Source organism: Spea bombifrons, chromosome 4 (assembly GCF_027358695.1).
Source record: "Spea bombifrons isolate aSpeBom1 chromosome 4, aSpeBom1.2.pri, whole genome shotgun sequence".
Taxonomy (NCBI): domain Eukaryota; kingdom Metazoa; phylum Chordata; class Amphibia; order Anura; family Pelobatidae; genus Spea; species Spea bombifrons.
Window position 1 is genome coordinate 100,273,360 of NC_071090.1, and position 13,838 is coordinate 100,287,197.

A 13,838-nucleotide genomic window follows, 5' to 3' on the forward strand; every position below is an offset into this window, starting at 1 on the left:
ATAGGCTTATTCCTGATTTATATAGTGCCGTCATATTCTGTGGTGCTGTACAATGGGGTCGAAGCATGACTGTGTTGTGTGGCCCCCGTAAAACTCCAGCTATTTTATGGGCTGTAATGCATATGGTAGCGGTGATCGTTTCTCCCCTTGCAAAGTCGTGGTGGGGTTCTGCAGAATCTCCGCTATGAGATGCCTCTTTCCTCAGCCGACCATAACTCCTTCTTGGCAAAACGCACATGCTGTATGCTCCTCGCCAGCCGGAGACCGCTGTGCGCATGCACAGAAAGTACTTCACGTGGCACGAAGAGCACGTCGGAAGGCTGGTGTGTGCTGCAGCTTCTCCTGAAGGTTAGCAACTTTTTACTTCTTACAGTTGAAGTAAACATGAAAGTAGGGTGCATGGAACAGTAAACGGTCCCTTTCACCCTTTCAGAGCTGCAACATGGGCGCAGTATAAAGATCTGAGTGACTTTGATAAGGGCCAGATTGTGAGGGCAAGACTTGGTCAGAGCATCTCCAAAACTGCAGCTCTGCAGTGGTCAGTACCAATTAAAGGTGGTCCAAGGAAGGAAAAGTGGTGAACCAACGACAGGGTCTTGGGTGGCCAAGGCTCATTGATGCACGTGGGGGGCGAAGGCCGGCTTGTGTGGTCAAATCCAACAGACTTGCTACTGTAGCTCAAATTACTGAAAAAGTTACTGCAGGTTCTGATAGAAAGGTGTCAGAACACACGGAGCATCGCAGTTTGTTGCGTATGGGGCTGCGTAGCCGCAGAGCAGTAAGGGTGCCCATACTGACCCCTGTCCACTGCAAAAGTGTCTAGAAATGGCACATGAGCATAAGAACTGGACCACAGAGCGATGGAAGAAATTGCCCTGTTCTGATGAATGACGTTTTCTTTTACATCACGTGGTTGGCCGGGTGCTTCGCTTACCTGGAGGACATGCGGCACCAGGATGCATCCATGGAGGTCCCAACTTAGAGGACTTTAAGGATCTGCTGCTAACTTCTTGGTGTGGGATACCACAGCTCACCTTCAGAGGTCTAGTGGAGTCTATGCTTCGGTGGGTCAGGGCAGTTTTGGTGGTAAAAGGGGGAACCGCACTATATATATAAATTATAAATATATATATAATATAAACATGTAAGTTCATGTTCAGATCTTGTCTGGAAACCTTTAATAATTATTGTTAGAGAGTGAGAGCACATTTGGTACGATGATATCTTTTGTCTAAGTGAAGTTTAATACATGGAAGCCTCAGTCTCTTCTTCAGACAGATGAAGGGAAGTCGGTCAGTTTCTCGACTGCATTTTAAGATCCAGAACATGGAATCGCTGCGTGATACACGCCTGCCTTGCGTGTTTACGGCGGCATCGTTATCGCTTCCTGCTGCTTTCCTGCGATCACCGCTTTTAAAGCTGGGGAGACGGGGAAGGCGCTTGCCCATTGGTCTCCTTCTTGGCGCGTTACGTTATAACCCTTAGAGAGTAGTTTGAGAACCGTCTGCCATGGTTGATGATTTAAGTAATAGTTACGTAGAAGGCCAAAGTCCAACTCGGCAGTTTCCTTATGCGCAGATCAGGACACTGGATTGGTTATTCACTAAAGAGAGTTGTGGTTTAACTCCTTGACTTCATTATGCGTTATGAAGGGTTGTGCTGGCCCTGTATGATGCATAAGTCATTGGGCGAGCCTGAGGAAATCTCACTTATTAAACTCTTCCTCCCGCAGAAACTCGCCGGAATAGTGACGTGAAGGAACTAAAACTCAACTCTCCTGTCAGTCTTTACAGACAGCGAGTAAATGTATAGGCGCAAACACAACCTATGGATTCCCTCACACGCCCCACATGCGCGTCAACTGTTTCCGTTACAGACGCTTTGGGGAATGTAATGTAATATAAGAAGCCCAAACCCCCTGATCAATAGTTCTTTAATCGGGTACTGTTTTGCTGGACATGATTATGATGCGCTGAAGTCGTTGCCATAGAAACTGGAAAAACTGCGAAATGTGTTTTTATGTGATGCATGATGCACATACAGGGAAGAAAAAAAGTGTCGCAAGTAAAGGAGTAGTAGTTCCAATGAGAAGGAAGAATTGGTGTCTCCCCCCTGCTCACCAGTCCTAGAGGTGAGCGTTCAAAGCAGGCCGTCCCTGCGTGACACGCTGGGTCACGTACCATGATGATACGTGGTCCCACAGTAGCAGAGTGCAAAAAGTTACATATGTTTTGGGGACCTCAGTGGTCTCTTCTTCAGATGGAATGTTTCCATCATATGAGGTCTCCCAGGTCCCAAAATCTACATATATTTTTACATGGTGGCCAAAAAAAAAAGGTATCAACCACAACTAAAGACTTTTTCTCTTAGGCCCACACAGGGCACTTTCTCACACACATAGCCTTTGGGGTCCTATGTCCTATAAAACATAAGTAGCACATAAAGAGTTAAAAGGTTCACTCTAAGTCACGTGGCTCGCTTGCCCTCCCCCCTGGTCTCAGGTGATGATGCGACGTGACATCAGACAGGCGGGGCTACGCAGTGCGGCTCCGTCTCCCTGACAGACCGAAGCTTTCACCGTCATGTCCGACAACAACAACGGGGAGGAGCCGGTGTTGCACGGTGAGCCGGACCGTTCGCGTTACCGTTCATTTCGTATGGTTGCCTTGCTTTTCGGTTAACGGCCGCGAATTTTTCCCCGCTTGGCCTCTGTGTCTGGGCAACATAGGGGCGGTGCTGTCTGAGGCGATAGTTTTGTGACCCAATCACTGCACTGTAAGCTTTCTGTAGGCGGTTCAAAAGAGTGATTGAGTGGTGTGGGCCAATCGGACTGCGGTGGGTGGGGCTTGTTGAGGGGCAGCGCTCTGGGTGATAAGTATGTAAATAATATTTTTATTACCGTTTTTATCAACGACATAAATTCGAAATATAACGGGTTACGTCATAATAAGTCGCCGTAGCGCACAGAGACCTAATGTCGCGGATTTCTCCGTTGTAAAGCTAACTGTTCTGTGTCTCTGTCCTGCTGGGCACCCTGAACCATGTATTATATTATTGCTGTTTAGACGAGTCATGTGTCTAGTGGGGGCGAGCAAGATAATGGCGAATGAAATAATGTATTTACCGCTCCCCTTACTATTAACATATATATATATATATATACAGTATAGCAAAATACTTAGTATAACTTGGTAAATAACGGTTTTAAACCATACCAAATTAGCATTTTGTTAAATTAGTCTTAAATACATTAAAACATTCGATCTGGGCCACCTATAGAAAGTTATCACACTATAGACCCCCCTATAACTTCACCTTGCGCAATGTCTTGTTTCCTTAGTAACATGGAAATACATTAAGGTAATAACTCTGAAGAGATAGGGAATATGAACTTTGATTTATGTAGAAATTAATAGATTGTAAGCTCACAAGGCTAGGATACATTAATGTTGTCTGGTAAATGTTTTCACCGTCTCCTTGTAACCGCGCTACGCAATATGCAGGCGCTACATGAATAAATGTACTATGGTGAACTTGTTGATCGCTGGGCAGCGGACCCGGGAGAGGATCGTGTACTTTACTGTCTGTGCGACATGAGGACTGTGTGCTTTCATGTATAGAAAATGGCATTCGAGCCGAGGAATTCTACTCCGGTGTCTGAGGATGGGCCCTAATGTCCTTTGTTATATGCAGGGGGGTGGTCCGTATTGTTTTGAAGGGTGGGCAGGAGGAATGCTTTACTGCAATCCGTGGGCACTGTTAGGAGGAGGTGAGAGTTTTGTGTCTGGGTATTTCTGTTTGTAACTTGGTTGTGTCTTTGAAGGGAATCGAGGTGCCGTATGCAAAGTACCGTTTGACGTTTTAGGAATTGTCTCTATAGAGTCTTACAATATTAAATGTTTATGTCTGTGTATTAGGAGGAGGTGTATGGGGTATCCCGATGTCTGTGTATTAGGAGGAGGTGTATGGGGTGCTTGTGATCAGGTATCGTGCAGGTAACACTGGTTTTAATGCAGGCCAGGAACTGATATCTTAAATGATCTCTTTAGCTTAAGTAAAGAGGTGCCCATACTGAACCTGAAGAGAGTTGTAGATAAATGGTACAGCCTCCCGTCAGACATGGTAGAGACTATTACAGTGAGGGAATTTAAACATACATGGGATAGTCGTGGGTCTTCTGTGTGTGTATGAAGGGAGCGCGCATCCAGCGGCCCTGAGCTCTCTATGTGTATTTCCCCTTTATGCAGAACCTCATGTTTCAGGCGCCTGTATATGGAACTATAACCTCTGCGTGCTGCGAACACGCGTTACACGGACTGTATATTTATACCGGTCATTACTCCGAAATCCACAGTAACCTGTCTAGAAGTACTGACCGAGAAACTTTTATTTCTGACACCAGTCCTTTAAAAAGAGTTCTTACAACATGAAAGCTGTTTAAATGAGTTCCAAAGCAACTGATCTGCAGATAATCAGTATTGTGTTTTATGGGGGGCTGCGGGTCAGATTTGGTAAAGAAGTATTCATAGCTGCCCATTTAAGTTTAAAGGGACAATCAGGTGTAGCATGCGGCCCCCCAACGCGGAATGCGAGCACTTTAACATAAAACGTTCACAAATTGAAGCGACTGCGGCTGCCTTGTGGGCCTGTTTTCATACCACTGGTTAGCGGGGGGCCAGATTCTGCAGAGCCCCTCCATGCATTTTAAGGAGGAAACATGGTAATGTAAAGGGGAGGACTCCGCTATCATACAGTATACATGAAGCTGGTTTGCGCAGGGCCCTCCTCACATGATGTTATATATACTACTTGTTATGTCCTGTCTACCTATTGTACAGCGCTATGGAATATGATGGCGCTATATAAAACAACAAAGAATAATTAAAGTACATATGCTGGCTGCTTAACAGCTCTGAATCCTGACTTCTGTTGAATGGTTGGAAGAGTCATCGCTTTGTTCCACGCAGTTTATTAATGCAAATTATTTAGCCACGGCTCGTAGATTTAGTTTTAGAAGCTCGTCAGGCCTGTATCTGCGGTAGCTTAAACACAAGTATAATATCAATATCATGGTATTTAATACTGGACACGCAGGGTTAATTGAGTTGCCTGAAGCTATAGGCTGTTTCAGGATAGAAATGAGGGCAAATCCCATATAGAGAAAAAAAAGGGTCAGCTCTGTCTGTCTGTCTGTGGTTGTGCTGGACGTGTGTTATGTCTGCACGTTATTTGTGTGTCTGTGTGTCTGTCTGTATATCTGTACGTCTGTCTGTCTGTCTGTCTGGTGATGGAGCAGAAGCCTCTGTATGTGTGGATGTGAGGAGAGGCGCGTAGCTTACTGTGTCTCAGGAGGTAATTGGGATTATGTGGATTTGTCCTGGCGTGCGTGCGCGGCTGCACGATGTGACTGGCGAGCTCCCTCCTCCCGCTTTGCCGTTCTCTGCTGTCAGAGAGGATTTCAGGACAAACCGGGGATTAAAAGAAATGAGCGAGAAATACAAAGCGCCTCAGTCATGTTTCTGCCACAGGGGCTACGAGCAGGAGCGGCTTCATAAACCCTCCGTCTACATATAACCGCTCAGGACATACATGGCCCCCCGCTACATATAACCGCTCAGGACATACACGGCCCCCCGCTACATATAACCGCTCAGGACATACGTGGCCCCCCTGCTACATATAACCGCTCAGGACATACATGGCCTCCGTCTACATATAATCGCTCAGGACATACATGGCCCCCCGCTACATATAACTGCTCAGGACATACACGGCCCCCGGCTACATATAACCGCTCAGGACATACATGGCCCCCCGCTACATATAACTGCTCAGGACATACACGGCCCCCGGCTACATATAACCGCTCGGGACATACATGGCCCCCCGCTACATATAACCGTTCAGGACATCTGGCCCTGCATAATGAATAATTTAATAGGTAAGGAGACTTTGGAGACTATATGTTAAACAGGGCCAGCAAAGCTCTTCCTGCAGCAGAAGCTCACTGAGAGTACGTTTCATAATGTATATAAACAGCCGTTACCGCTCCTTTAAGGTCCTCCCGTCGTGTGCTCTGCAGGCGCATGTTCTGCACGGACTTCATTGTTGGTAACGTGAGCCCAGAGCTCCTTGTTTCTGCGCAGCAGCCGCGTTGTGCGCAGTGAAAGGCTTGGCATTCTTAACATTGCGGACCGTGTTGCTCATTTCCCCTGTGCTGTTTCTTGATGTACCTGCCGACCAGAACTTTATGTAACACCAGAGACAGCAGAGTGGCCGTGATAACACACCTGTGCTATGTACTAAAAACCAGTGCGATCCCCAAGACACGCATGAGCGCGCCGGGGCTGTGTGCTCCCCTCCGTCACGTGGGATGTCACATCCGATGCGCCACGACTGCTGCTCAATGTCCAATGAAACGCAGCAGCACTTATTATTTTAGAGCATTAGTCCTGTTAAGGGAAGAATTAAATATATTACTACAGGGCAAGGTACAAAAATACAACATACTGACATACTGCTACCCCTTGCCAACTGACTGAGCATGATGGGAATCATAGTCCCCTGGCAACTCTTAGGCTACAGTTAGTCCTTTTGTGTAACATCAGGGTTACTGGATGTACCTTGAATTAAAATTTTGTCCGCAGTTACTATTTATCCTCAGATGGAACCCCCCATGTTTAAGAAATATTTTATTGTAAGTATTCTTAGAAAGCTGTGTGTGTGTGTATATGTGTATATATATATATATATATGTGTGTGTGTGTGTGTGTAAATGGGTTAATATATATATCAGGCCGCAGGAGCTTCATGGTTAGAGCCACATCAGGTCTTCAAATATTTGATAAAGATGTAGATCTAGGGAGGTTGTGTTTATTTATTTAAAGTTATTTACTGAATCATTCCGTGTCACTATAGAGAATAAATGTCGCCCAGCACACACTGTAGTCGGCCCCCTTCCCTTTTGGATTATCGGGTAGCTCCACTAACACGGTATTCTAAAACAAAACATGGAAAATCATTGAAACACCCTCCTGAGGTAGAAGCTGCAGCTGCCCTCCTCCGTGGGCTGACATTGCTAGAAGCATCTAATCTGGGGCAGGAAAGTATCCCCATTCACATCAGTAAATGCATTTTCCACCCGTACACAGCGGGCTCTGAACTAAGCCCTGGCTGGCGGGTGTCTATGGCTGGACTGTCCCTTTAATACCTAACTTTCCACTATTATTATATTTATATCGCGCCAACCGTTTACACAGCACTTCTTCCAAGACGAGAATTGACAGACTGAGACAAACCGAGACATTAGAGCCCGGCTCGCAAGCTTATTTTAGTGAATATTCGTTGTATTAGATTTAGGGACAAATTATTGTTTTTTGTACAAAACAGGCTTGTCCTGAGTCACTAATTGGGCACAAGTACAGATACACGAATGAATAATTCTTTGGAGCCGGTTACACTGTATCATCATTCACATGCTTCATTCTTTTTTCTTTTTTTTTTAATAACTTTGGTGTATGTAACGGGAGAAGTGTTTTTTTTATGTATAATTGCAAGAAATTGGCCCTTTTTTTTATCATTTTGCTTTAGTTTGAATATAAACGAAGTTAAAGCTTGGCCGGCCTGTCATTCAAGTGTTAACTGGGTGCAAAAAGGGGGGACCATCATTCCCAAACATCGCTCGGGCTCGGTAACCTCTTTGCTGGAAGCTAAACTGACGAGAAGCTCTAGGAGGAATGCTTTGCGTGTGTGATGAATAGATTATGTAATTGCCGGCTTCCTCCATGGCTTAGTTAATCACACGTCACCAGTAACCCCTGGGCTGTCTCGAGCCGTGTCACCGGGCGGGCGGGAGGAGGTAACACGTACGATACACAGGGTTTGGGACACTTGATGGCAGAGCTGGGCGTTAGTACAAGAAGGATCACATCGTCTGCGTGCTCCTGGCTGGCTTGTTATCTACCCCTGGCAGCCTGCATCGCACGATTAGACTCCACTAGCAGTTTCTAATTTCGCTATGGCTAACGAACAAAGCCCGTCTGATCCTACAGGTTCCTGGGTGGAGTTACAAATGAACGGGAACAACAACGACAGCAACAGGAATGGAGGCTTGGAACATGTGCCGTCCTCCTCCTCCATCCACAATGGAGACATGGAGAAGATCCTACTGGACGCCCAGCACGAGTCTGGACAAACGAGTTCCAGGAGCAGCTCCCAGTGTGACAGGTAGAGAGTATGGACGACCACTGACTCTGGATATTACAATGTCTTGTTGGTGGCTATAGTGAGATGGTTGTGAAGCGGTTCATCTGCTGGGATGTTAATCGGTGTCTGTAGAATGGCAAGCAGGTCCAGGGTTACTGGGATTGTGCTGGGGCTTTCTATGTTTCTACTAGGTCTCAGTGCCTTTGTTTTGAAACTTAATTACCAACTACTAAATACTTTATGGCAACTGCATTAACTCTGATTCATGCTGTAGTTCAATATAACCGCTCACAACTCCTGTTACTCCATATGGCCCCCTTATATGTCTTCCCATTGAGCCATAAAACCTCATCCTATTTTATTCTCACCCCTGTAGCTTTCCTATTGCACATCATAACTGCTCCTACGAAGTCCTTCTCTAAGTCTCCATGCTATTGGGCTGAACTAATGCGAGAGTCCAGGTTTTCATTGCTTCTAAGCATGTACTCATATATACTAATCTATTTCTACCTGGAAGTTAAAAATAAAACCAGGCAGGCAGACCGGTTCCTAAAGTCATCTCTCCGGTTAGCAAAGTGTGGTCTGTGTAACATCCGAATAACCTCTATAAGTGTGCCAGTAAGTCCTATTGCTTATAATCTCTCCGTGACAACCACTGGGTTTAGGACACAAAGGTTACGTATCCGCTAATGGTTTTCTCTTGTCCTTTAGCCCATCGCCCGAAGAAGGACAGATCACGTTTGACGTGGAGATGCACACGAGTAGAGACAGCTTCCAGGTATGTTACGTGTTAATGCCTTTATCGCAGCGCGCACACGTATATATCTGTGTACAAACATACGGCTGCCACGGGATGACCTCACAGATGTCACCAAACCAGATTCTAATTCTGGATCTTGGAACGCGCTGTGGCTGCTGGTCATTGTCAACACCCTTCCACGCAGGAGCATATGGAGGTCCAACGGAACGTGGGAGCGCCTGAGGTGTTTGTTTCATACTTGTGATTGGCGTGCTTTTAAGGTTTTTAATAAAAACGATATTACATTATTTTTTTTCTTTACACAATTTTTTTTTTTTGTAAATTCAAAAGTATGATCTGTTGTATATTATCTCATAATGTACTTAATTTTTCTGAGTTTCTTTACATTTTTAAATGAAGCAATTTTTACACTTACACATTTACTTGGTGGGACCTGTACCCCAAGCTTTCTTTTTTTCTGTCATTTATTTTTTGTGACTCATAATTATCAGGACAATTAGTGGTTAAACGATGCTGGAAGTGGACAATTAAATGGGTGCCTCTAAGATTCCTGCTGACTTAATGAGACAGGATGGCTGTCTGTCACAGGTAGAACCTGCTCGGTGCCCCTCGGGCTCTGCTCCTGACGCTCTCATCATGTGATTAGCAGTCACCAGGAAGGGGGTTAACCCTTTAGGTATAATACTGGGAAGCCACGGGTTTGATTGTTGTCTGCTGCTCATTATCTTGTTGTTACACCTCTCTGTTAATACCTGTAAATCATTCAGTAATGAAGGACCGCCTCTGGAATTAAACACCATGGGGCATGAACCAAATACAGGGACTGGGGGCTGGGAATACCATGTGAGATGCTGCCCCTTGCTACTCCTCCTGTCCTCTGTATCATCAGTGGGGTATTGGGATTGTCTTCTTATTCTAGATGGAAGCGGTAGAGACAGACTGGGTTCTATGTAGAGCCGTGACAGCAGGAGATAGGTTTGGAGCGGCAGAGTGAAAGTGAAAGAATGGGCTGTCTGTGCCAAGTGGCTGTAGATAAAGTTCTGAACTCCCAGGGAATAATCTGGTATACTATACATTCTATATAATAAAATGAAACATCCCCATCTGAGCTCTTTTATTTAATATAACGCTCTGTATGTCGGCTTGTTCTCCTACAAGCTTTTTTAATGTTTGTTTATGACAGCGCTCTTGGCTTCGAGCATCGAGTTTTCCCCTTTCTATTCAGTTGGGCTTTGTTGGTGCTGAACATATTTCCTTGTCACTATTAAGCTGCTTCTCATCAGAAATAATCAGATATTGAAGTGTAATCTAAATTCTATTGTGCTCACAGATTCAAACATTATGCAGCCATTTATCGAGTGTATTGTTCCTAATCTTGCTAATATCCACGATTGGGCTGCATGTACAAATGTGACCGTTATGAACTCTGATGTAACGCGTGTCCCCAGGTAATCGGTATACTCGTGTTCCCCAGGCACGCTGAAGTCATGTCTTATCTTGTTTACAGTATAGTCAATGACGTCGGTGCAGCTGCTTTCAGATGCCCGATGCATGGAATTATTATGTTTTGGCAATCCCTGCCTTATCTGTTGCGCAATAATTCTTTCTGTAATTATTTAATCTGACCCCAGGCTGTGAACCTCTAACTAAGGGCACTGTGTGTATTTCTTGCAGTCTGAAGAGGAAGCAGCCGAAGGAGACAAGGAAGTGGATGTTTTAAAGAAAAGCACAGACTGGGTGTCTGATTGGTCAAGTAGACCTGAAAATATCCCACCCAAGTAAGTTGTCCGGCTGTGTCCTGTGAGACCCCTATTCAGCGTGTTTCTGTGAAGGATGCGGCACCAGTATATGATATTTTCGCTCAGTTTCCCACTATCACTATGTGGATTGTCGCTCACACTGGGCACCGCTTATAGGGAAGGTCCAATCATGGTGCACCCTGTTCCCACGCTGTGATTCAGTGTGAAGAGGTTGCTTTTGGGTGGAAAGGTTTGAAGTATGGTAATATAGTCTCCATACATGATATATGTGAACCACTGCTTACGTGGAAGCTTACTATGGTGCGGTTGTAATAACGATGGAGCCGTGCATTGTATAAGACCAAACTACTTCCTTCAATGTATTAACTTTCGGGAAACTCCATCGTTTAGTATATTTAAGGATACCACATTGCCTTCTGGACATATGAACACTTTCTCCTTACTGTATTTCCCATACTACAGCAAGCAGGAAGGCTATAAATGTTAATATCCCTACACCTTTAGAAACGTGCTCCTCATGTGTGTAGTGATTGTGAATATCAGGTATTTCTGAATCTTTGATTATTGCTGGTGTTTAATCTGTTTGACCTCCGAGTCTCTTCTTTGCCTCTGCTGTAAACACGTCTTGGTATTAGCGATCCTGACTGAATCATTAAACTTCTGTTTACCTCTCAGGGAGTTCCATTTCCGCCATCCAAAACGATCCGTATCGTTGAGCATGAGGAAGACCGGGGCCATGAAGAAAGGTGGCGTTTTCTCAGCAGAGTTCCTGAAGGTTTTCATTCCTTCTTTGTTCATCTCCCATGTGCTGGCTCTAGGGCTGGGGTGAGTGTGGCTCTATTTCAGTAAAAACCTTGCTGATGAAATATTAAGTATTAAACCAAATGTTGTATTTTATCATTCCTCGCCATCCCTTGAGTCCTCTACAGCAGTAGAAGATGCAGGTGTGTATCATGGTGATTGATAGGAGGCCCTCAACCCTAAGGGTTTGAACCACAGTGATGTTAATACATTTGGGTTCCGAGATTGCGCTATCATTAAAATGGTGGGCTTTAGAACCTTTATAATAGTTTTGTGGAATTAAAGAAACAATTGGCTCAAAGAACGTGGTGGTTTTGGGTGCAGGGGGATCATAAGTGAGGTCTTCGAATCTCACGTGTTTACATGTCAAGACCAGAATTGCTCTAAGCAAGAATAACAGTGACCGATCAACAGCTTAAGAAAATGTACAAATAAAAATCTGATCCCTGTCTGAATATGGCTGCCACCTACCACGTCGTTAATAGAAGGCGAACTAATGTATGCCTGTATGTTGGCAGCTAACGTGGGCATGCAGGGCTCAGTCATTGTGCCGTAATAAGTGTCCTCCCACCTGTCAAGATCCCCCTTGCACAATAAATAAGTTTAATTAGTAGTAATAATAAAAAGAAAACTCACAAAAGGGGGCAGATGAGCATTAGTGGTCTCCAAATCAAACCGAGGCCGATGATAAGGGTTACTTATGTTCACAAAAGGCCACAAAAGAAGGTGGCTTAGTTGTGGAAATGCATATTTTTTCACTATTTTTTTCTTCTATAGTATATAACGTACACATGCTACATTTGCTGAGCGGGGTCAGGGCTTCTCATAAAAACATTTCCTTTTTGTTATTTTTATTATTTGGCTTGGTATATGTGTGAGGGAAGTGACACGGGAGAATGTGTTTCCCCTTTCCTCACGCTTGTACCGTTATATCACGTGATGAGATGCATGGTTTGTTCAGTTACACATAAAAAAGGCCCTAAGTCTGTCCTTGAGGAATATATACACTAAAAAGGGATAAAGGAACCTTGGTTGAACACATATTGGTGAAATGCCCAAAAAAAACCCAAGATAAAAGGAATAATATATGCTTAATTAAAAAAACGGAGGGTAGAAAACGATTGTTACAGGTTTTAATGACTTGTTCAAATGTTGGCATCGTGGAATAATGCCTTTACAAGAGCTATTGGCGGAGTGGTTTGATGGCTCTTGCAGGACCTCTCGTGGCCACATAAAGCAGTCCGTGATACCATGGCAGACCTAAGATTTGCAAGGGTAAATTAATAAAAAAAGGGCACATTTTATTTTATTTTTTTTAAATCCCCACCTCTATGATTTGTGTTAAGATGTAAATCTGTATTCCCATAACCCATCGTATGTGAATTGTTCTGCTGTTTGTCTCTTGGCGCCTGGAAATATGTAACACGATATTTGTATTTCAGTATCTACATCGGCAAACGTCTGACCCTTTCATCCGCCAGTTCCTACTGAAGGAGCATGATCTGGAGTCTAATCTGTGATCCTGTGAAGGTTTGTTCCTGTCACGTTTTGTGCATTGAAACTTTGCACCATATTAAGCATGATTCAAATCATCCATTCCTGTTCACCCCTCCTCTCAACCCCGGGATCCCTGTCTGGCCACCTTGTTGGTTCAGAGCGCCAATCCCCGTCATGACGAACCCGCGTCACAGAGGATAACTCGTCTCTTACCAATTCACTCGAGAGCCAGAAAGCACAGCTTGTCCTGGGGATGGAGAGTCCGAACGGAGCAATGCTGGATGGGAAGCCTGTGGCTCTGTAATTGAATGCGCCAGGACATGTTCGTGCCGTGAAGCTTTGCAACAACAAAACCTCTGACTTTTTAAAAACCCCTCTTAAAGTTTTTGCTTTTGCGAAGCCCGAAACTACCCCGATCAGCAGAAGATCTAAGCTTCAAATCCAAGTTGCATTAAGCAAGCCGCTTGTGGGGTTTATAAATTATAGTACTGTATAGGAAAGTGAAAATTCATAAATACAGGGTTATGCGACATTCTCTTTTTACCCTTTGGTCTAAAAAGTCGTAAAGTTTTTATTTTAGGGAAGATTGTTTTTTAATCTTCTGAAATAACGCACCCTTAAGAAGGAGTTTGTGTATAGTGTACACCGTCCCCATGACACGGAAAGTTACCCATAAACTAGAGGCATCCAACATCGAAAACATTTATTTGCAGTCAGAATCTTTTGTTTAATTTCCATTCTTTCCCTAGAAATTAGATCTTTGGCATTTTTGCTATTTTTACTGTTTGGGTTTTTTTTTTAATTGTAAAAACCCC

At 44.3% G+C, this 13,838-nt stretch overlaps 1 protein-coding gene across 1 annotated transcript; it reads left to right on the top strand.

Annotated features, from left to right (window-relative positions):
* The first annotated feature begins 2,506 nt into the window (after nt 1-2,506).
* On the top strand, nt 2,507-13,555 carry BNIP3L (BCL2 interacting protein 3 like). The gene is made up of 6 exons (XM_053465460.1): nt 2,507-2,622; nt 8,052-8,226; nt 8,917-8,983; nt 10,640-10,743; nt 11,401-11,550; nt 12,969-13,555. Exons 1-6 carry the CDS (start codon nt 2,583-2,585, stop codon nt 13,015-13,017), a joined length of 585 nt encoding a protein of 194 aa, XP_053321435.1. The 5' UTR covers nt 2,507-2,582; the 3' UTR covers nt 13,018-13,555.
* The last annotated feature ends 283 nt before the right edge of the window (nt 13,556-13,838 follow it).